This window comes from Peromyscus californicus, unplaced genomic scaffold (assembly GCF_007827085.1).
Source record: "Peromyscus californicus insignis strain IS unplaced genomic scaffold, ASM782708v3 Scaffold_11__1_contigs__length_118956290, whole genome shotgun sequence".
Lineage (NCBI taxonomy): Eukaryota > Metazoa > Chordata > Mammalia > Rodentia > Cricetidae > Peromyscus > Peromyscus californicus.
In genome coordinates this window covers 116,327,949-116,351,422 of record NW_026294402.1, presented here as the reverse complement: position 1 = coordinate 116,351,422, position 23,474 = coordinate 116,327,949, and the positions used below count along the sequence as shown (strand labels likewise).

At 54.5% G+C, this 23,474-nt stretch overlaps 2 protein-coding genes and 1 long non-coding RNA gene across 13 annotated transcripts in view; 1 reads left to right on the top strand and 2 right to left on the bottom strand.

Moving 5' to 3' along the window:
* Positions 1 to 4,002: 4,002 nt before the first annotated feature.
* Zbtb47 (zinc finger and BTB domain containing 47) lies at positions 4,003 to 14,877 on the bottom strand. Of its 3 annotated transcripts, none has more exons than XM_052724926.1 (6): positions 14,434 to 14,877; positions 9,821 to 11,302; positions 8,547 to 8,694; positions 7,591 to 7,706; positions 6,844 to 6,988; positions 4,003 to 6,716 (listed from the first exon to the last, which is right to left on the bottom strand). In XM_052724926.1, exons 2-6 carry the CDS (start codon positions 11,219 to 11,221, stop codon positions 6,442 to 6,444), a joined length of 2,085 nt encoding a protein of 694 aa, XP_052580886.1. In that variant the 5' UTR covers positions 11,222 to 11,302; positions 14,434 to 14,877; the 3' UTR covers positions 4,003 to 6,441. The 3 variants fall into 3 exon arrangements, with proteins under 3 accessions (XP_052580886.1, XP_052580871.1, XP_052580876.1); XM_052724911.1 differs by lacking the exon at positions 14,434 to 14,877 and adding an exon at positions 13,715 to 13,838; XM_052724916.1 differs by lacking the exon at positions 14,434 to 14,877 and adding an exon at positions 12,483 to 12,600.
* Positions 13,914 to 18,066, top strand: LOC128101641 (uncharacterized). The gene is made up of 2 exons (XR_008215149.1): positions 13,914 to 14,368; positions 17,760 to 18,066. It is a non-coding gene; the product is annotated as an uncharacterized LOC128101641 (long non-coding RNA).
* The window catches only part of Nktr (natural killer cell triggering receptor), a 40,883-nt gene continuing 35,281 nt past the window's right edge, over positions 17,873 to 23,474 (bottom strand). For 7 of the 9 annotated variants that reach the window (XM_052724861.1, XM_052724884.1, XM_052724853.1 and 4 more), the window contains 4 exons: positions 22,959 to 23,054; positions 22,281 to 22,337; positions 21,652 to 21,756; positions 17,873 to 20,375 (listed from right to left, as the gene is read on the bottom strand). In XM_052724861.1, the coding sequence (XP_052580821.1) occupies positions 20,288 to 20,375; positions 21,652 to 21,756; positions 22,281 to 22,337; positions 22,959 to 23,054 (346 nt within the window). In that variant the 3' untranslated portion in view covers positions 17,873 to 20,287. The remainder of the gene's footprint in view (positions 20,376 to 21,651; positions 21,757 to 22,280; positions 22,338 to 22,958; positions 23,055 to 23,474) is intronic. The other 2 variants (XM_052724869.1, XM_052724845.1) reach the window with 1 other exon arrangement.

Sequence of the window (23,474 nt, the reverse complement as noted above, 5' to 3'; positions counted from 1 at the left end):
CATTTAGGATTCATGCAACACACACCGGCATTTACTCACACACATAAACACACACATGTACACAATTACAACTCTTACATGTGTTTTATATTCACTAAACATACTTATATATGCACAAACACCGTGGGGGGTGTGGGGGTGGAGCAGAGAGAGTGCTTTGACAATCCTAAGACTAGATTTGACTCTTAGAGAGTCAAATAAATGAGTGTAGCTTAGTAATGTAATCACGGGGCTGCAAGCCCTTGGGGAGACGCAGGAGAATAACAGGTATTTTGGATCAGGGAGTGAGTCCTCAGCTCCAAGAACAAGACATGAAAAAGGGAATTGTGAACAACTAAATCTCAAAAATAAACTTTTGTTCTACAAAAGTCTGTGTAAAAACACATGGCGATCTCCAGAGCCAGAAGAAGAGAAAACACTTGTAAGCACACTCCAGTTTTCACAGAAGATAAAACAGCGAGCACCCCTCCTTTGGACAAGGTTGGGTTTGCTTCTGGTAAAATCTCTGGTTCTTCTGAAGATTTAACTAATATCCTTGTGTTCAGTCACTCTCTGTTTTATCTAGACAGGGTCTGTCATTTACCACTGATAGCCCTGGTCCTGCTGAACAATGACGTGTGCCCGCCTCTGAGGGCAGAAGAGGTGCGGTGCAGCATTTACAGAGCAAGTGGCCGGGACTCGGACAGACTTGAGATCTAGTTCCTGTGTTGATTAGCATCTGCTCACGCGAGTGGCTTCACTTCTCTGGTTTCTGTTTCCTTGTGTCCTCAGCATTGCAGGAAACTGCAGGCTAGGCAGCTGCAGGCAGCTGCAGGCAGCTGCAGGGAGCTGCAGAAGCCCCGGGGGGCATGGGGACAGAGCTTCGAGAGCCCCATCTCCAGCTCGGCAAGAGTGTTGAGAAAAGTTCAAGGTGGGGTCTGCTCAGCTGCTCCTGGGGATATGTAGAAGGATGGGACCTGTGCTCCCCACTCCCTCAAGGCCCCAGTGACCATCTGTGGACATCTAGCAGGTTTCTCCAGACAAGGCCTTGGGGATGCTGCAACATGTTGCCTTTTCTCAGACTCTCTTCACACTTTATATTTTTCATCCTCTACCCCCCCCCAAAAGGTGTATTCAGGGCAAGGATATAGCTCAGTGAGTAGAGTGCTTGCCTAGCATGCACAAGACCTGGGGTTGGATTTCCAGTGCTGCACATAACCCAGTGTGGTGGCACATGCCTACCATCCCAGCATGGGGGGGATGAAGGCAGAAGGTGAACAATAAGTTCAAAGTCATATTCAGCTACATAGGGTGTGTGTGTGTGTGTGTGCTTGCACACGTGTGCATACATGAATTTGTATGAGAGATGACTGTACTGGTTGGTTTTGTGTCAACTTGACACAAGCTAGAGTCATCAGGGAGGAAGGAGCCTCAGCTGAGGAAATGCCTCCATGAGATCCAGCTGTAAAGCATTTTCTCAACCAGTGATCAATGAGGGAGGGCCCAGCCCTTTGTGGGTGGTGCCATCCCTGGGCTAGTGGTCCTGGGATCTGTAAAAAAGCAGGTTGACACCAAAACTACACAGAGAAACCCTGTCTCAAAAAACCAGAAAAAAAAAAAAAACCCAGCAGGTTGAGCAAGCCATGGGGAGCAAGCCGGTAAGCAGCTCCCCTCCATGGCCTATGTATGCATCAGCTCCTGCCTCCAGGTTCCTGCCCTGTTTGAGTTCCTGTTCTGACTTCCTCCCCGACTTGCTCTTTGGTCATGGTGTTTAGTCACAGCAATAGAAACCCTAACTAAGACAACATCTCAGTGGGTAAAATGCAGAACCCATGTGAAGCTGGGTACAGTACATGAGCCTGAAATCCCAGCAGCTCCATGGAAAGATGGGAAATAGTGATAGAAGAACACTTGGAAGTTTAGAGGCCAGTTAGCCTAGCCTACAAAGTGGATAAACAAGAAATCTTGCTCCCAGCCCCCAAAACTGTGAGAATTGACACTGGAGGCCATCCTCTGACAGCTACATGTTCATGTCAGTATACACACACACCATTTTAAAAGCTGTATTCATTTTGAGACAAGGTATATGTTGTAGACTGGCCTCAAACTTCTGGGCTCAATCATCCCTCTGCCTCAGCTCTCAGGTGTTCCATTGCCCTTGGCCGAGTAGACTACGTGGCAACCTGGTCCCAGGAGACCAAGGCAAGGTGCAGGAGTGGGTATTGCTGCCTGCTATATTTCTAGAACTCTCTTCATTTCAGCTGCTCACCAGGGTCCTCTTTCCACATCACCCTGAAGTAGGGCTTGGCCATGGAATCTTCGGTAATGACATGTCATCTCTGAACATCAGCATGCTGTTCCCACCCTAGCTCGTCCTTCTGGAGACCCAGGTCAATATGACTGTGCCACAGATCAAAGTAACCTGTCCTTCTGAGGCACCAAAGCCTCTCCCACAGACTTCACAGGGTCATAGGTGTTGTGTCACTGAAGTGTGGGTGGCTTGTCACCACAGTGGGATCCAGCCTCACCTGACTTACTATACACAGCTAAAAGGCCATGTCATAGCAAAGGAAGGCTGGAGAGTACTGCTAAGCCAGAGTGCATGTCTTATTCTTGTTGAATAACCAGACATGCATAGACAGGGCACAGCCTTCCCAGCTGTGGAGGCCCATAAAGGTTTCCTAGTGAGATCTGAGCTTGCTTTACCCAGCAGAGCTGCATTAGAGGATTGCTTGACCATGTGCATGGTTACTAGGTGATTGGAAGGGTCTACACTTGGCTAACCCAGGGGGAGGTCTTTTGCTCCACCCCTTGGCATTCCTATAAAAGGCCCTTTAGAAAGGACAGAAGGGGCCGGTAGATAAGGATCCAGGCCCTCCCAAGGCGATCCTGTGTTTCTGTTTCTCTCCCCTCTATCCTTCTATCTAAATCTCTTATCCCTCTCTCAAGAGTACCCTGAGGTAAAATGTGGGAGCTGGTCTCCCAGCTGGCCCCCCACACCCAGCCAGGCTTCAGGAAGAGATAAGGCAGAGGAGCCTGGGCCCAGACCCTGGGGGAATGGAATGTTCTAGGCACTCTGTCTGACACCCACAGCCTATAGCCCAAGGCCCTGTGTGAAAGTGGCACACGGAAGGACAGAGCACAGAGGTGCGAGAAAAGAACATAACAGGATCCTCCTAAGAAGCCCACTTACAGCGGGGTGGTGGTAGCCCATGCCTTTAATCCCAGCACTCAGGAGGCAGAGGCAGGCGGATCTCTTGAGTTCAAGGTTAGCCTGGTCTACAGAGTGAGTTCCAGGACAGCCAGGGCTACATGGGGATATTTTGTCTCGAAAAACCAAACAACAACAAAAGAAGTAGCCCCCTCACATCACAGCTTGTTTTGACTCTTAGGCCTTTTTGAGACAGGGTGTCAATTCCATAGGGCAGGCTGGCCTGGAACTCACCATGTGGCCAAAGGTGGCTTTGAACTCCGAACCATCTTACTTCTGCCTCCCAAGTGCGGGTGTTACAGGCATGTTCTACCACATCCAGCTCTTAAGAGTGTCTTGAGGACAGCAACCCCACAGGAATCTGCCTAGACAGCCAACTCACCCCCAGCCTCCCACACCAGGCCTCCAGGTCTCTCTGTGGCACTCTGCACCTGTGGGCAGGGTGACAGATGACAGTTGTGGAGGCCCAGACTTCCACCAAGCAGAGCATGAGTGGCAGGAAATACCTGTGAGGTCCCTGGCTCTCAGCGATCCTAGGGTCTGAAAGCATCAGAGGACTGAGCTGGGGGATGAGGGGGCAGGCCCTGCTGACCCCAGGACTGAGGCCCTGGAGTCTCATGGATGCTGCTTTGGGGTTACTTCAGCAGATCCCAGAACTTCGGGTCTTTTAGGCCCTTCTGTGTCTGACCCAGAGGCAGTGTGGGGCCCATCTCAACCAAACCTTTAGGGGAAAGGTGGGCCCCATGGATGCCCTAAATGCCCATGGGGGTTGTGTGCTGAGATTCTGGGACATAGAAAGAAGAGGCTGGGCGGAAGGCCAGGAGCGGTACTAAGTTTATTCCCCATCACTCATCTCCCTTGAATGACTACTGTCCCCACCCTGGGACCATGGGGGTGTCTATGCAACCAGACATGGAGGCTCCACACACCTGTGTCTGGCTTTCTTGCCACCACCTAGACCACTGAGGGGATATGAAAGTGGTCATTCCTGGGTTCAGGGCCCACCAGGCCTCCATGGAGACTCCCTAACAACTGTTCCAACACCAGAGCAGCCTGTATCACTTCAGAGGAGCAGGCCCAGGACTAGACCTACCAAGTCCAGCTGGGCAAGAGACCCCAGCAAGTCTTCCCAGAGGTGAGGGTTCCAAGGCCAGTCTCTTGGGTGGGCCTGGGAAGTTGCCACCATGCTCCAGTTCCCACATGCCAACATTCAGCAACTTGACCATCTTTTTTAAAATAAAGTGTAAAAGCTGGCACGGAGAAGCACAAGGGAGCTCCATGTGGGCAGGGTGAAGTGTGTAGCACCAGACACACCTCGGCCTCGGAGAAGGGGCTGTGCCCACCTTCCACATAGCAACCATCCCAGCCAGTGCCCAGAACCCGTCTGGTCCCTGGGGGTGGGGGTATGTAAGGGTATGGGAAACCCACCTCCTGGGACAGAGTTTCATCTCCAGCCCCTACCCTTTAGACTGCTGCTTACTGAAGAATGGCCAGATAGACCAGGGTCCTGGCCCCATGAAGGCCATCAGGGCCAGCAAGTGACAAGCAGGGGACCCCATGAGGTGGTCAACTTTTTTCTTTTTTTTTTTTTTTTAATGTGAGCCAGCTCTGGAGAGCCGCCAGGCACTGGGGCCAAAGGTTAGAAACAAGAGGCAGGGAAAGGGTCCCTGAGGACATTGTGGAAGCCCAGCGATTAGGGTACCAGGGGAAGAACAGCTGCAGAGGAGAAGCTGGAAGCCCAACCTTGGGCAGTGAGGCAGGAGTCTGCACCCAAATGGGAAGCCTTCCTTTCTCAGCCAGGGTCCCACCTGTCCCCCGTGGAGACAGAGGGACCTGAGGCCATGCTTGAGCCTGACTCTGCAGGTTGGGAGAGGTTGCCTACACCAGAGAAACTGGTCACTCAGTCCTTCCTAGCCCAGAGGACAGCCGAGTCAGCAGGGCGCCTTGGGCCTGCCCACACCTGTACAGAATAAAGTGCTTCGTTTATTGATGATTAAAATGTCCCCAGCCCTCTGTCCCAGCTCCATGGGCCTCTGAGGTCAGAGGGGTTTGGTACCCTCTGCCTGGACCCTTGGGCGCAGGCCTCTTCCCAGTGTGGCATGCTGGGAAGATGGTGATGGGAAGGGAATAAGGTGCAGAGTGTAACAAACAGAAGCTTATGAACAGTGGGAGACCAGAATAGGAAACATAGCTTATGGAAACTTTCTCCCATTTAAACGCAGGAATAAGGACATTAAACGACGACAGAGAAGTCACCTATTAGTGCCTGCCTCCCGAGGGCAAGCACTGGGCACTGGCTGAGCCCCCTGGCTGGGCGGACACACCAGGCAGTGCAGAGTGCAGGGGACCAGGTGCCAGCCAGAGGCGGGTAGTGGCCTGGCCCCACAAGAGGAGGCCTCATGTAGGCCTCTGGGGGGCAGACACAGATGCATGTGTCTCCTGGTGGGGGAGGCCAGCCAGGCAGGCTGGTAAGGGACAGGGGTGCCCTGTGGACAGCTCCTTGTCCCTGACCCACAGATAGCACCGTGAAACCCTGAACTACTTGCCTGAGGCTCCTGTGAGACCCACCCCTGGGATATCATTCTCCTGCAGGACCCCTGGGACCTGGGGCTGAGGAGTCAGCTTCTCCACCCCCTGAAGGCTTGGTCCCCAGCACCTGGAGAATTTCTCTCCAGGATTTGGGGCTCTTTAAAAGTCCTGCGCAGGCTGAGGATCCCTGAACCTGCCTGGCAGGGATGTGAATAGGAAAAGAAACCCATGGGGGCCAGCCCCTCCCGCCCCACTCTACATCACACAGAGGGGGTCTGCAGCCCTCACACCCTACCATTCCCCTACCCTGCCATGCCTCCCTGGGCATAGGCCTGCTGGGGGGCGGGTCTACAACTCCTTCAACAGGGGTGTACCCGAATTCTCCCCAAACCTTCCCATCCTAGGGAGTAAGTTAGGGGAACAGGGAAGCTGGGATGAGCAGGTGAGGCTGACCCAGGCCCTGCCTGGCTCATGGCCATGTCTGCAGCCCAGAGTCCCCCCTGCCCTGTATCTGTTGCCTCCAGCATCCCTCACCTGGAGGGGTGTAGCCAACCAGTCCTTCTGTGTTCCCTTACTCCCAAAAGTAAGGAGCAAAACCTGCAAGGAGCTGCAGAAGGGAGCTCCCAGCATGCACCAGGACCCAGTGCCAGGGGCACCCAGCTGCAGCACAGCCCCCAGCCTGTGTTTCTGCTGTCCCTGGCCAGGAGGGCCTGTGCTGGGCATCAGTTGGTGTCCAGCCTGGGAGCTGCAGTGGGGAAGAGTGGGGCTGTGGGCTGCAGGTGTGGGGTGGGTAGGGTGGCAGGGTCGCTGGGCAGCGGGTGGCTGACACGGAAGCATTTCTCCTTGTGTGCCTTCAGCATGTTAGAGAAGCGGAAGCGTTGGCCACACACATCACACGGGTAGGGCTTCTCTCCTGTGTGTGTGCGTCGGTGCCGCTTCATGTTGGGGCGGCTGGTGAAACTCTTGCCACAGATCTCACAGATATATGGCTTCTCCCCTGAAATTGGAGGAGTGGCAGGGGTGTTATGGCCAGCCCTAGATCCCACCCTACCCCATCCCACCCTACCCAACTCAGGGACAAGGGGGCCCAGAAGTGAACTGAGCCCCGGGTGGAGGGCGCGCACCTGTGTGGGTCTTCATATGCTCATCGAAGTACTGCTTCATGTTGAAGTCCTTGCCACACCACTGGCACATGAACTGCTTGTGGCCAATGTGGATGCTCATGTGTGACCGCAGCTGGTACTTGTACTGGAAGCGTTCATTGCAGTTCTGTGGGTAAGAGAAGAGCTGCAGACATCCTCATCCTGCCTCACCCAACCTGAAACTCATGTGCATGTGTGTCCACAGATCGATGCTCCCCTGTGGTCAACCTCTGGTGTTTCCTCAGGCATCCTCCACCCTAGTTGTTTTTGAAAGGGTCTCTCTCTGGCCTAGACTTTGTTCCGGCTGTGCTGACTGGCCAGTGAGCTCCAGGCACCCACTTGTCTCTGCCTCCCCAGCACTGGATTATAAGCATGCTCCTCCATGCCCAGCTTTAATTTAATAATAATAATGAAACAAAAACAAAAACAAATACCTGGATTGGAGCTCAGGTTCTCAGGCCTCCAAAGCAAGCATTTTCCTGCCCGGCTGTTTCCCCAGCCTGCCCTTTGGTTGGCTGGTTCATGCACCCCCACCCCAACTCATTGTATGACGGAGGCTGATCTTGAACACCTGCTCATGCAGCCTCCGCCTCTCCAGTGCTGGGATTACAGGCAGGTGCCACCAATCCAGACCTGCTGCTCCCTCTGACCTCCCTATCCCTGAAGATGGGGGTGGGTGGAGGTGGGACCACCAGGGGGACCCCGCAGTCAGCAGGAAGCAGAGCTCACCTCACAGCGGAACGGCTTCTCTCCCGAGTGCTGCAGCGAGTGCACCTTGAGCGACATGCTGCGCTTGAAGGACTTCCCACAGGTCTCACAGGTGAAGGGCATGTCCTTGGTGTGGGCTGCAGGTGGGTGCCAGCAGTCACTTCTCCAGGGTACCTACCTGAACCCCCACTTCCAGACCTGCCTTCTGGTAGCCCTGCACCCCACAGTTTCCTGGGGGTGGTACTGAACTCAATGGCATACCCAGGGTGAAGGCCTCATCCTTGGGACCAGTGACACAGAAGGCCAATGAAGAAAACATCTGGAGACAGCCCTCCCTGCTCAGAGATCACCAACCTGTTACCCAGCCTGCTCCTGGCCAAGACCTAGACCCCAGGGTCCCAGTCCCATCCAGTTTACACTGTCCAGTGAAGAAATGTCTGCCAGGCCATTGTCTATTTGATCAATCCTTCCTAGTGCTTGGAGCCCAGTTGAGAAAAGGTAACCACAGGGAACTCCAGACGCTCAGTCAGGTCCACCTGGAAGGTGTGCAGCCTCGCCTGAGCATGGGGTGGCTATCACACTTGGGGAGGCCTCCTTACTGTGTCCAGGTGTGAGCCCTGGGGGAGGTTGAACACAAAAGGAGCCTGAAGCCCTGTGAAGGGCCAAAACGTGAGAAAGCATGAGAGGCTAGTGCCTGCCACACCGAGACAGGACTGTGCCGGCCCACGGGGAACTGTGTAATTCAGGAAAAGCCGTTCTTTTCCCTGGGTGGACAGAACCCCGTGCCAGGACCACAGCCTGGCCAGCAGTGTGCCAGCTCGCTCGGGCATCCTGACGTGCTGGGCAAACTGCCTATCTGTGCGCTGCTTCCCCATCCCCTCACAATACCACCACACCCTCCCGTCACCCGGATGCAGTTCTGACACAGCCAGCAGCCGGCCCATCCTCTGCCCACACCTGCACTGGCAGGGACTCACCAACCATGTGCTTGCGCACATGTGCCATGGTGTAAAACTTCTTCTCGCAGATCTCACAGGAGAATTTCTTCTCTGCGTAGCCATGCACTATCTTGTTGTGCTCATGCAGGGACCAGAGCTTCTTGAAGGCTTTGCCGCAGGTTACACACTATGGGAAAAGGAAGAGAGCTTTGGGTGTGGCCTGGGACTAGCTTCCACCTCTACAGGGCCTCAGTTTCCCCATCCAAAGAGTGCTGGTGAGATGGCTGGGTCTGATGTTCCGAAGCTGGGTTGACTCCTCCCATACCTACCCACATGGCTGCTGGGGTACCACTTCCAGGACCCCCTCTTAGGCAAGAGGCTGTAGACCATGTCAGGTAGGGCAGCTGCGCTGGTTGGTGGAGGGGCCTTTCAGGTTCTCGTCAGTGGGGGCTCTACGGGCCGCAGAGGGTACTAGGACTTCCTCAGGCAGTGGAGGGTGGGTGGACTGAGAGGGGCTCTCCTGGACCCTTGTGCTGCTCATCCCAGCAGGAGCCCCAGAGGCAAGAGGCCATGGGCTTGGCGGGAAGGAGCAAAGGCTTAAGGTGCAGCAGGAATAGCTGAGAAACAGCCCAGGGGCAGGAAACAGGTGCACAGAGTGGGGGATGGGCAGGTCACCAGGTCACACCTTCCCCACTGGCATCACAATTAGCAATTAGTGCAGGTAATTAACACCCGCCTACCTGTGGCCATTGTTTTTTCTTTGTCCTGGGCCAGGCTCATGTGTGTATGCATGCACATGTGGGGGTGTGCTCAGACAGATACAGACTGGCCCAAGCCTGGCAGCCATCCCAGCACCGCCCCCCTAAAACACACACACACACACACACACACACACACACACACACACACACACACACACGAGTTCTTTCCAAGTTCCTCATCCAGTCTTTCTTCTCCAGGTGCCTGGCGCCTGCAGAGGTGAATGTGGCAGTGAAGGGTGGTGCCCTCTCCAGGCGTGCCCCTTCCCTTTTGTGCACACTTTGTGTAGTGGACAACCTATGTAGCCGCACAGGCAGCTCTGGGCCTTAGAGATTTGTTAGAAGACACACTCCTCCTCAGCTCCTACTTTCCCCTGATCACATGCATCCAGATAATTCTCCACTCTTCCCCACACATACCCTTGCTGCCTTGTCCCTCGGGTGCTGTCCCAGTCCTGTTCATGACTCTGCGGGCCAGAACAGAGCCCAGCTCCACCTGCCTCCTCCTCCTCCTCCTCGAGCCAGTCTGGGGACTACCTGGGCAGCATGTCTCACCTGGATGTTGCGCTCGCAGTCTGTCTGCCGATGTAGCTGCAGCTCACTCTCCAACAGGAAACGCTTCCCGCACTGGCCACAGATCTGCATGCGGCTGTGGGTCACGTTCATATGCTTCTCCAGGTACCAGCGGTTGTTGAAGACCCGAGGGCACTTCTGGCATGGATGCTGCTGTTTCTCTTCCAGCTTCACCTTGGCCCCCAGCCCATCCGCTGCCTGGGCTGCAGGGACAGCTCCAGAGGCCTTGGGCCTCTTCCCACCTCTACGCCCGGCCTCCTCTGGCTCAGGGGTGGCTCGGCGCTGAGCGCTTTGTCCCCGGGACCGTGTGGACATTCGGCCGTGCAGTGGGGGGTCCACCTGGCTGCCCTGACACCCTGCAGGGCCCACAGGGTCCTGCCTGCCCTCAGCCTCCCCCTCCTCCTCTGAACTCTCTGCATCCTGCTCACTGGGCCCATCCTCTTCATCTTCATCATCTTCCTGCTCACTGGGCCCTTCCTCCTCCTCTTCCTCCTCCTCCTCCTCCTCCTCCTCCTCCCCCCCTCCACTCCCTCCCCCTTCCTCCCCCTCTTCTTCTAAGTGTTCCTGCATCCCATCCTCCTGGCCCAGCACCACAGTGGCCCCAGAGCCTGGCTTGTCCTCAGGCCCAGTGGACACATGCAGCGTTTGGTTATTGAGGTTTACTTCCACAATGATTTGGGACTGCTCCTGGCGCCCATAGGTGCCCGAGGCACCCAATTCTGGCTCCAGCCCCTCTCCACTTTCTAGCTTGCACAGGCTACTAGGGGCCTCGGCCTCCTCAGGTGCCCCGGCCTCCTCAGGTGCCCCTTCCTTTTCCTCCTTGAGGAAGAGTGGCTGTGCCAGGCCAGGCGCAGCAGAGTCCCCGGCTGTCCCTGCCCCATCCTCCACACGCACAGAGTAGGGGTCAGGGCCCTCTCGGGCATAGATCTTGGGTATGCCTGGGGTGTCTGCCTCCTGCTTGATGTCACAGTAGTAGGGTGGTGGAGGCACCGGGGCACAGCTGGTAGCCGGCTGTGCCAGGGCCACGGGGCCCGAGGGCGCCAGGGACCGAGCGTCCAGCAGCTCCTGGCAGGAGGCAGCGATGTCAGCCATCTGCAGCAGCGAGGCCGCGCTGAGCACCTCGTGCACGTTGGCTGCGTTCACCAGCAGCTTGGACGTGTATATGAAGTTCAGGATCTGCTGCAGACCACTGGGTGCCAGCGCCTCAAGGGACAGCTCCACCCGCTGCAGCTGCTTGTTCTGTGTGAACAGCGAGTGGAAGAACTGGCTGTAGGCGGCCAGCACGCCCTTGTGTGCGGGGAACACGCTGCGCTGGGGCACCAGCACGAGGTCCACGTCACACAGGTCCGGCTGGAAGAGGCGCTGCTCGTTCAGGCGGCCCATCAAGCAGGCGAAGTGCAGGGCCACGTCCTCCACCAGCGAGAACTCTGCCGCCGGGGAGTCTGTAGTCTTCTCAACCAGCAACTGTGGGGCCAGGACACAGGAAGGTGAGGACCAGCCACTGCACTCCCACAGTGTGGGGGGATACATGGCAGAACAGCTGCTTCTAGGGCTAGTGTCCTGGGACCTGTGCCCAGGTGGCCATTCCAGGCCTCCTTCCGGAGCTCTTCTGTGCACACATAGGGTGGTCACACAGAGAAGGGAGGGGACAGGGGCCGTGTGAACCACTTGTCCAGATAGGTGGGGAACCTGGAGCTCCTTGGGATGTGGAGCTTTCTGAGAAGCCCAAGCATAGCAGGACGAGGGGTCACCCCAGGATCCTTACTCATTGTGCCCCTACTGGGTTTCCATCTGTTCCTCTCTGTTCCTCTGTGCATCCTGACCGTCCCACCACACCGACAGAAAAGAGCTTGCCCAATGGTGAGCAGCTGGGAAGCAGAAGACCCAGCGTCTGCTACAGCACCCAGGCTACATCTGGGGATCACTTCGATGGTGGACAGTAAAGACAACAGGCTAAAAAACGTCCAGGCCTGGTCCACCATACCTCCCAGGCCTGGCCACAGCAGCTCCTAGGACCTAGGGCCCTCGGGGGAGGACGGGCTGTGTTCTCCGTTTACCACGCTCCCAACAGGAGACTTCAGTGTAGCTGGAGTGATGCGCAGGCCTACAAGCTCCAAGATGGCCCTGTCTTGGAGGCCACACCTCCTGGAGAGCCCTAGGGACCTCAGAGACCACTAGACCAGACTGCCAGAGAACTCCCAGAAGTTGGGTGCCTGGGGCTCGGCCGACCCTGGCCAGTCCAGCCCCACACAGGCCAGCACTGGCTGCTTCTCAGGCTCTGCCTGGCAAGATAAAAGCTTCCCATGCCGATCTGCTCCACTGGGGGACATAAGCCCACCACCTCTTCCTCAGAGGTCCAAGGGTGAAGCTGCCCCGTGAGTCGAGTCTTCTCCTGTCAGCCATCTAAGGGAGAAGCTGTGTTTCCGATGCAGGTGAACCCCGGGGAGCTATGAGCCTTTGCCCTTCCAGAGAGCAGCCTAGGGCATACCTACTCTTTGCCCTCAGCTCCACCAACAGCAGACATCACCTCCCTTGAGTCCCCTCCGCCACCCAAGAGCCACCCATGTTTGACTACCCCAGAACTGCTGGCCCATCGGGCTGGGACGTGGCATGGAGCCCCGCCCGTCCCTCTCCTCTGACTCACTCTGATTCATCCTCTGGGACCAATTCCTGCAGCACAGATGGAGAAACTGAGGCCCAGAGAGGCATTGTGCTCTGGAGCTGTGGCCATCCTGCCCTGCTTGGGTACCCCTTCCTTCTGGCTGGGACACTCCAAGTGGCTGGATGGTTTAGTGAGCTCTGAAAGTGAGGTGGGGTGGAGGTGTGGGGTCTGGAAACATCCAAGTATCCAAACATGGTCACCACACACATCCTCCGCAGTCACTGCGCCTGCAGGTGACCAGGGTCCGCACTACTGAGGGGATGGACGGTGGCAGGGAGAGACCTGCATACCACACACCCCACGCCTGGGGCCCCCCCTCTTCTTCCTTTACACCCTTCCTTCCCCACCACCACCCCGCCAGGGCCCACCTGCTTGGAAAGGGCCACCTGAGCCTGGCAGGAACCCATGTGTTTCTAAATCCACTCCCTAGCCTAACACAGCCGCCAAGCGGCAGGGCCCAGCTGTGGGCCGAGCCCCTCCCCATCAGTGCCCACCAGCTGTGGGTCTCTGGCCAGATGCTTGGCTCCCTGAAGCTGAGGAGGCCTCTCTCCACCTGGTTATGCCGGCTCCAGCAGCAGCCCTCCCCCCAGGGGACACCTGCAGAGGCCACCGAGCTTTTGACTCCTAAGGGCCATCTGGGGAAACCTGGGGAGAGTCAAGCCATCGGTCCGCCCTGGGCAGCTTGGGAGAGCCCAAGCCGAGCAGGGGTACGGGCTCGTGACTTCTGGATGCCTTCTTTGGAATGGCCTGGCTCAGAGACAGCAGGGGACCGGCCCAAGGTCACACAGGAATTTCCACTCCAGCTGTGGGCGCCCCCCGCCCTTGGTGCGAGCCGTCCCAATCTCCGGCAGGGCGGCTGCGGCGCCCACGTGGCCCAAGGCCTGGGCGGGAATCCGACTCCTCTTTCCCCCCCATTACCAGCCCCGGGGCGGCGCCGTCCGGGCGCAGAGAAGCGCCCCCCTCCGCCCGCGTGCTGCAAGACCTCGGCCTTTCGCGCCTGCACCCCCACCCCAGGAATTTCACCCCTAGCCGCGCCACCGCGCCACCGCGCCGCACTCCGGGCCTGCGGACACCCAGCCGATAGGGTCGAGGACCCCCGGGGGAGGGGCCAGGTCGCTCCAGCCCCTGTACCGGGTCCCGCGGGACCGTGAGCTCCGAAAGGCGGCGCTCGCAGGTGGGCGGATAAGCGGGGGGACAGGCAGGGCCCTGCGTACCATGGTGCCGCGGCGCTGGGAGCTCACAGGGCCCCGCAGGATCGCGCTGCCCCCGGCGGCCGGGGCCGGGCCGCCCCATGAAGCGCCGCGCTGGGGGCCGCCCCCGCGACCATGGCCCCGGGGGCGCGGCCGGGCGGGCGGGCGGGCGGGCGGAGGCGCAGGGCCGCGGCGAGTCCCGGCCGAGCAGCTGCGGCCCGGGAGCCTCGGGCGCGGCGGGCGGGGGGCGCGGGGCGCCGATTGGAGCCCGCGCGTCAGCTGGGGCCGCCGTCTGGACGCTTAAAGGGCCAGGCCGCCCTGCGTGCGGGCGAGGGGCGCGGATGCGCGGTGTGCGCGCCGTCCCGATGCGGCTGCCCTGCAGAGAGCCTCGGGGTCCCCGGGCCGGGCCGGCAGCTGACGTGGGAGCGTTTGAACCGCGCGACCCCACCCTCCCGCGCTGAGCCCCTCTCTGCGGGGAAGTTCGTCCGGAGTCTAACCCGTGTGTCCTCCCGCTGCTCCACGGGGGCGGGGCCAGGGTAGGCGTGAGGTCACCGAGCTGGGCGCGCCGGCCCCCGACCCACCTGCTCCCTGGAGCCGGGAGACGCTGAGGGCCCGAGCTCCGCACCCCAGCCACGCTCACCACCCGCCCCCTGTGGTCCCGGCTGCTCCGACTTGGGGGTGAGTCTGGGGTCCCCAGCTGCTCCGGCCTCCCATACGTTTTGCTCTGCGCCTCTGGGACCTACCTGATGGCCTTTGGCTGCGTAGGGCCTCTGAGCCACCTCCGCAGCCGCAGCGAGGGAAGCCCACTCGGGACAGCCGGGTGGGGGCCCAGAGGCCCAGGCCCGGCCGAGTGGCCTCTCGGCGCAGCCTCCACTGGGGAGATGCAGCCCGGCTTGCGGAATGCTGCTCTGGCACCGGCTCCGTGGGGGCAGGGGGCTGGCTGTGCTGGCAGGCGGCTGCGAAGGAACGCTGCCAGGCTGAGCGGCGGCAGGGCGGGACCACGGGCTACCACCGTGGTCTCTCCTTCGGACGCCCCGCACCCCTACCCAGCGACCGCTGTTCAGCCTAGTCACTCCCAGCACTGCTCCGGCCTGACCACTCCACTCCAGCCACAACAGTCTCCCTGGGTATACGCCTTCCTCACGGTGCGCAGGGGCTGTGGCTCTACCTCTAGAGCCAGACAGGTGCCATCAAATAGCTGAGGGTCTGCCCCCTAAGAATGCAAGGATCTCCCGCACTGGGCTGGCTACCCCTGAGCCAGGGAAGCAGAGTCAGGTGGGATGAAAAGAGGTGGAGACAGAGGAAGGCCCCTTCCTCCATCTGAGCAGGACATGCCCTGTAGCTGGGGGAGCAAGCTGCTTGCAGCCCTGAATCTGCAAGGCGGCACAGATGCCTGACTGAGCTCCCGGGTTCTAGGCTAAAGCTGTGGAACTGCCGGTTACCGGGATGCCTCCTGTCACTTCCAGCCACCGTTTCTTCTTCTGACTGGTTGGCTACACTGACCTGGGAGGTGGGGAGGGCAGGGCTGTCTACCCACTGAGTGGACAAGGACAGAGTCCCACAGGAAAACTAGACATGCAAACAGAACCCTGTGCCAGGAGGCTGGAAGCTGGGCAGAGTGGCCAGCTTAGCCACAGGCAGAACGCTGGCCCTTTGGGGGATGCCCTTGGCTAAAGTAAAGGGTGACCCACCCCCATCCCCCAGCTGTCCTACTTGAGTTCCCAGAGCAAGAGCCTGAGCTCTGACCCAAGGCTCCAGGACACACTGGCCTTATCACTGGCAACACCTGCAAAGGCCAGGAGGTCCCTTGTGTTTGTTGGCTACAGAATTGAGTGGTCGGGGGTGGGATACAGCCAAGATTCCTGTTGAGTGCAAGTGTCCAGCTGGAGGGGAGGCCTGGATGGAGTGAGGCCTGAGAAAGGGACTGACTGGGGCACTCCACCTCCTGGAGGGCAAGGTGGGAGCAGAGAGATCCTAGACCACAACCTCAAGCTCCACTGGTGAGTAGGGCCGAAGCACTCAGGATAGAGGCCCGTGACCTCTGAAGCGGGGTGACTCCACTTCACTTCCGAGAGCAGAGACAGCCCCAACCTGCTCGGGGTTCCCTGCGCTTGGCTGGGAAAGCTGAGCAAACCAGCAAACCAGGTAGCATGGAAATGCAGGTTAGGTAGTACCTGGGGTGGTGCGGGCTGGAGGGAGGGCGACAGCGGCCTGGTGGTACGGTATGGGGCCTCCTCCATCTGCCTGGTTCTGGCTGCTGAGCCCAGCACTAATGGGCCACAGCTGCACCAGTGTGGGAGCCTAATGCAAACCAGCAGGTTCCCTTTCCCACACCAACTCCAGGGCCTTAGAGAGCCTCCCTGGTAGCTTCTAGAAAGCTGCTAGAGACCTTAGTCCTGCACAACCCTGGGAGGCTAGTGTCTTGCAAAAGCCCCCACCCCCAGTTACAACAGCCATGTCAAGGGCTGTTCATCACAGCTGCTCACAGAGGCCCTCACAGTCTGTAGTATAGGTCCTGCAGGTCCTGAGCCCTAAGTGCTCCCTGGACATGGCCTGCAAGGAGGCAGACTCCTTTCTAGACCAGTGCAGAAGGGTTGAACCACCTATTGACACCTGCTTGCCCAGTCACATGCATCCTCTGGGTTCAACTACTGGGAAACAATGGTTCTCAGAATCTGTCGCTCTCACGTGGGCAGCAGAGATCAAGGGCCAGGGCTCAGTGGACACAGGCACAGTCCTGGCCCTTTCCACTTTTTGCCTTGGTGTCCTCAAAGCTCCTTAGCCCAGGCTGTGGAGTTGGGTCTTAATGCATGCGTGGGGTGTGGTGTTTAATACGGAGCGGTTCTAAGACAGGGAGGAAGCAGCCATGGCAAGGGTGGCCCAGGCCTCAGAAGAATGCAGTCTGTGGGTGATTCCAGGGTGCTGAGCTCTCCCTCACCTCCAGGTTCCTGAAGGACTGCAGCAACCAATAATCTGTCTCAGCCAAAACATTCTGACCTGTCCCAACTTGTTAAGATTAAAATTTATGGGTGTTTTACCTACATATATGTCTATGTGAGGGTGTCAGATCTTGGGGTTAGTAGACAGTTGTTAGCTGCCACGTGGGTGCTGGGAATTGAACTGGATCCTCTGGAAGCGCAGCCAGTGCTCTTAACCACTGAGCCCCATCCAGTTCCCACACCCCAGCTGCTACACACCCCTCACAAGGACATTGGGGGCCCAATGCCTGGCTAATTCAGCAAGTTGAGACCAAAGCCTCTGGCAATGTCCCAGTACTGCCCAGCTCACCACGCAGGTTCTTACCAGATGAGAATAAAGTTCTTAGAACTATGTAAAGACCACAAGGGACTTCCCTAATACTCTCCCGCTACCTTTTGAGGGTGTGGAACAGGGTCTCATGTAGCCTAGGTTGGCCTTCCACTAATGGATCCTCCTGTCTCCATCTTCCAGGTGCTTGGATTATATAAGTTTGTGAGGCCAAACCCAGCTAATTTTAAATTTTACTTAATGTATTTTCTGAGACAGTCTTACTCCCCGCCCCCCGCCAGGGTTTCTCTGTGTAGCTTTGCACCTTTCCTGGAACTTGCTTTGGAGACCAGGCTGGCCTCGAACTCACAGAGATCCGTCTGGCTCTGCTTCTCGAGTGCTGGGATTAAAGGCATGCGCCACCACTGCCGCCGCCCGGCTATTGAGTCTTACTATTCAGCCCTGGCTGGCCTTGAACTCACAGAGATCTGCCTGGCTCTAAATACTGGGGTTTAAGATGTGTACCACCACACGTGGCACTTTCTTTAAATTTTAAAGGAAAGCACCCAGATTTGACAATTTGCAATTTCCTAACTTGGAAAGACAACTATTTAGAAAACTGAGTATCTGCAAACAAGAAGTCAGGTTCCAGGGCTCACTTACTTGCCTGGCAGATCCTCACCTTTATGTTCAAACGTCACTGTGGTCTCCCAGAGGGGGTGGATGACGATGGGCACTGCAGTCAGGTGACTTGCTCCTAGGCAGAGAATCATGGAGGCTGGTGCTGCACCCCACCTGAGAGGGCACTGTTTCTGTCTGCCAGGGTTTCCCTGGCTCCACTCCTGCACCACTAACCTGCCATGGACAAGTCTCTTCACCTGCTGTATCGGAAAGTGACTATGGAGTCTGAGCAAGCAAAGACCAGTCAGCACAGACTCAAAGTTCGCATGTATTTTCATTTCTACAAGACCCTTTTCAAGTTGTAGGGAAATTTAATTGATGTATATACAAATTAGACACTGCTAGTATGTACAAAAGTATTTTCTACATTTGTGACAATATCAACTATGCCATTTGCAGTAAACAGGATGTTACAAAACTGTCCAATAAAGCATTTTCTATTAAGCACATTACACAACGTAATTCAATTTTATTAAAAAAATAACTTCAAAATACAGAATGATCCTGGTTAGGAAAGAAAGCCATTTCTGTCGTTCACTTGAGTATGAACAGCCAGGCTGACAGGTCAGGCCCTGTCCATGGTGGCAGGAGGTGGCACGCCCTGCCTCTTCCTATGCCAAACCCCGGAACCTGCCAATGCCTGTAACTCCTCTGGCCACTGGACTTCAGATATTTATCTCTGTTCTAGTTTGATCTAGTCACATGAACCCTTAAAACAGGAGGAAGGCAGAGGCTTTGAAGGAAGATGAAGGCTCAAAGGATCCCTGTTGGTTGAAGATGGCTAGGCCTGGGGCAGGGATGTGGGCACCCTCAAAGGAGCCCAGAGAGGCCCCAGCTGACAGTCTGCAAGAAAGTCACTCCTTCTCAGAGTCTTCATGAGGAATGTGTCCTTCCAGCCCTTAGTCACAGCCCTGAGACCCTGAGCAGTCAACCCCACTAAGCCTGGCCATGAGTTACAAAACTGATAGTCAGTGACACATGGGCACTGTTTTAGGCTGAGAAATTTGGGATAATTTGTTACACAGCTACAAAACAACAATACATTGCCCAATAGTGACTTTTCCTTACTAATTCCATTTGGCAGTTTATTTGGGCTCTGCCTGCATTCTTCTCACCAACTAGTAGATTCAAACATCCTTCTTTGTAGGAAACTTTTAGGAAAAAAACCCACTATAAACCACAGGTTTAATCTTCACCAGCCAAGCAATGACTTCTGATGTTATCCTGTTTTCTAATGAACTTATATTTACTGGTATGCTGAACAATGGCTGGCCACCAAAATGCTACTTATGTACCTCATAAGGGTGACAGCATTATTTTTGGGGTACAAGAGCATCCTTACATGCTAAGCACATGCTACACTGAGCCACATGGCCCTGGAAGACCATTTTCATACATCAGTGCCTCCCTCCATCGGGCCAGGGCTGTAAGGTCCTCTAGCAGCTAAAGGCTTTTCCTCTTCCCAAATACACCAGCAGCAGGGCCTGGGATTGGATGGTATAGACTTTGACACTGTATACAGAAATTCTTTCTGTGAACAGGATTAAACCGGCACTAAGGTGATTAAGTACACTTGGGGAAAGAATGCAAACTAAAGAGTGAAACAAAGAAACAAACCCAAACTGATTTTTACAGGTTGTTTTTGGAGGAACCACGCAAAGCCACAAGAACATCTTTCTGTGCAGCAGCCTGTGTTCCTTCTGCCCCCAACTCTTGTCCTGGGCTGTCTCCGGTCAGGCAGGGCTTCACGGAGCCAGTAGAGGTTCTCAACACAGAGAAGAGGCTGGCTGCTGCCACAGTGTGAGAGTAGAGCTTTGCCGAAGTGTCTCTGGGATGTGTTAATTAAAGACAGTGGAGTTGCTTCTGAAGTCCACTCTTCAGTTGGCTCTTCCAGCACACATGTGCAAAACAAGATGGCCAACCTTGCAGGCTCTGTTCCAAGACACCTGCACCACATATCCGTTTGGAAGAAGCCTACACTCATAGTGAACCCAGCTCAAAAGAAATAATTTTTGGTGCCAGTGAATTAAAAAAAAGAGAAAAAAGAAAGAAAAAAAAAGCCATGATTCTATCTTCTGGCATCAGGACATGTATATGAAGTAAGGTATAAGAGAACCAAAGGCACCAAGCACCAAAGCGAGAGCTGGAATAGCAACACAATTACCATCTGAGCTGCTGGCAGTCTCTGTGGAAAGGCAAGCAGGGCGGCATGCGCCACCATCCTGCACACCTGGCCAGTCAGTATGGATGTGGATGGCCTAGTTTGACAACACACACAAGACTATAACCAGCACAGGGATGTGGGGACATGTAGCTTGTGACAGCTCTCCACAATCCTGTTTGGCAGCATGGATGCTAAAACCTGAAAACACTGTTGACAAACCTGAATTCTATGGACTATGTGAGCTACAGAAACACTCTATCTAAACACTGCAAATCATACATCAGTTTCACCATTTCTTGATTCAAGAAAATGAAAATTCCATAGTTGTCTATTGTAAAGTGGGGCATAAAAATATTTCTAGTTGACACTTGTACTTGAAGTGACAGGAACTATCCACGGTTGGATCTGAGTTCTAATACTGAAATACAACAGACTGCCGTCCAGTTTCTTAAGCTTTAAGTTACCAATTATTTACAGTTAAGATACAGTCTGTGTACAAAGATCCCTCAGCTGTATCTGCTGCTCTCACTGGGGCTCCGGTGATGAGAGTAACTTCTGTCACTTTCACTGTCCGAGCCATACGATCGGCCGCTCCTGCATAACAGAACAAAACAACACAACACAAAAGCCTTTAACTCCTATTATTTGGGTTCTAACTATGGCAACACTATGGGCTTTTCAAAGATGTTTAAAATGGCAAATGGTAGCAAAATCAAGGTTAAGATAACAAACCTCACAATAGTGAGGTTTTATTTTTAAATTTACTTGAAATCTATTCATAAAATTGAGCAAACTACTTTTTTACTACACCCCAGTGAACATCAACATTGGATTAGATTGAAGCGGGAAGAGGTTAAAGGTATAGAGTCTCACTAAAGAAGTGGGTGTGGGTTTGCATGTGAACAAAACCATTAGGATCCTAGCCAATGGGCTTGGTTATGGTCATCATTCAGTTCATGTAAGAGTATTTTCTGAGAGCTAGTCAACATGTCATGGTAGGCATCATCCCACCACAAATGAGCAAACCATCTAAGGGCTCAAGGACAGCGTGGGACAGTGGACAGGTAGGTCAGTGCACTGACAACCCAAGGGTACACTCAGGAAGGAATGCACCTCAGAATTAGCAGTGGGATGGAGGTGGGGGTCTCCCAGGGCAATGGGCTGCAGTGGAGACCTACTGGGAAGCAGGGGATTGGGGTGGGTGTTACATGATCACTTTAAGACACCAAAAAAAAAAAAAAAAAACCCAGAAATGATGGAGATGGCACTTGTGTTTCTGGGCAGAAGGTTCTAGAACATTATAGGATGTTGGAACTGGAGCTGGTAATTGGAAGGGTTCATGTACAAGAGTGCTAAGGCTCCTGGACTTGTGAAGACAGCTAGCATTCCCTGAAACAGTTCAAGCAAGAGACTGGTCACATGCACTGTCTGTAGAAAGGTTTCTGGAGTTGAAATAGATGAGGGAGGGTGACAGCAGCCACCAGCAAGGGACAATACAAAAGTTGTTATAAAGTTTTACATCTTATTAAATAAATGATAAAATATAAACCTTAACCGTGCGTGCTGCTGAAACAAATAATTATGATTAATTTAATAAAATGACAAACTGGCCGTTCTAGTAAATTAGCCGGACTTTCAGAAGTGAGCCATAATTTTGGTCTTCTTACTCCTTCCAAAAGAAATATTTGGTCAAAGCTATATGAGTGTCTGAAAACCCACTTTAGTTTCAACTATAAAATAATAACTAACAACTATAAAATAATAACTAACAACTATTCACTGCAGGCCAATGGAATTCAAGAAGAGATGCGTTGACAGTCCACTGGCACCAAGTGCCCAGTCACTTGTAGTGTTCTAAATCGGGACCCACCTGGACCGCCTGTTGTAACTTCTACCTCGATGGTAACTGTCACTCCTCTGGCTGCGGCTGTGGCTGCGACTCCGGCTGTAGTAGCTATCATAAGTGTAGGATCTGCTTAAACAGAAACAACACGCATTGTGTTTCCTCACTCAATATGGAGAGTCTCCTTTTAGGGCTGTCAGATGGTGCTAGCTCACATGGGCACGCTATGGCGGTGTGAGGACAGTTGCCTAAGAAGTTCCAGAAACATCCAGCAATTGCCCCCAACTGGACTTACCATGTTAAAGAGAAAAATGCTAATTTCTTTTCTGCATTGAAAAACATCACAAAATTAACCCTGAGTTAGTTTGTCTGAGTCTGGATCTTATTATGCAAGTATATTCAACAAGCACCTGCCCTTACAATTTGACATTGTTGCACACAGTGGGCCACAGATAGATCTCATTTTAAAGGGTGTGATTTCAAACGGTAAACATGCATTTAAGTTATTTGATGGAAAAATCCAACCTTTAGGCTGGGGAGGTAAGCTTCATGGCAGAGGACGTGTTGTGTACTGCACCTAGGCCCTGGGGTCAAGCCCCAGCACTACACGCCAGCCCTCCCACTCCAGCACACTGGGGCCTCCCACTGCCACTTACCTGGAGCGACTGTGAGGGTCATAGGAGCTGCTCCTGGACCTGCTCCTGCTGGATGTCCTAGGATGAACCACAGGAGGGACTCACCTTGTGCATTAGGGCACAGGTCACATTAACAATCTACACATTTTTGTCCATCAAAGTGAAAATACAGTGAAATCTTTTAACTCTTTACTTTGTTTTTATCACAAGTATATTGGATTTTCTTTTTAAAAACCTTGGTATTTCATAAAGCTTTATGTAGTTCTCTGGGGAGACTCTCAGCTGGGTGGGAAGAGAAAAGGGCCATTTTCATGAGTGGCCACAGCAGAAAATACTTCAAAATGCCAAAGGGAAAAGCACCTGGGAAGAAAAAATGCACGCCCTGCCCTCTAGCACACACTTTCCTCTTGGTTTCCTCACTTTAACCCCTAAGTAGGTCAAGAGGTGTCTGTGCTTGTGACCCTCAGGAGGATCTATGTATGAAGGAGGTAGGAGTGACATGGCCTTTCCATACTAACGTTTCTCTGCCTCACTCTGAAGAAGGAACATCCAGGAAGAGTTCAGAGCTCCAAGAGCTGGATGAGAAACAGATCAGTGTGGTATTTGACAAGGACAGATCTACAGCTGTCCTGCTCTGTCCCAGAAAGGGTCCACTGCAAGTGACAGGGCACCACACAGCAAGGCAAGACTACAGCTTACCTATGGCTATGGAAACTTCCATAGGAACTGCTCCGGCTTCGGGTTCGGCCTCTGCTGTACCAGCCTCTGCTCCGGCTTCTAGAGTAGCTTCTTGATCTAAAATGGAAATGAGTGAGAAAGAATGTGTGTACTCCCCACAGTTAGGATGGACAGTGGGGCAGGAGGGAAGCACAACCAGGAGGGAAGCACAACCAGGATAAAGTCTCCCTCAAACTCTGCACAGTGACAGCCATGAACTTGCAAAGAAGTAGCCCAGAAGAAGCCACCACGGCTTAAGCAAACAATGAAATAAGGAAAAGCCACAAAAGACTGCAATAAGTATGCTTCCATGCTCATGACTGTAACTACTCACTGGTTTCCTGTTACCATGACACCCCCTCCCCGCCCTTTTTTAGCTGGCACTCTCATTCTTTGTATTCTTCAGTCTATCTTGACGACAAATGCTGGATGAAACTTGAACAAAAATTTGAACACATCACAAAACTTGATAAACTTAGACAAAGTTGCCTTGGACGG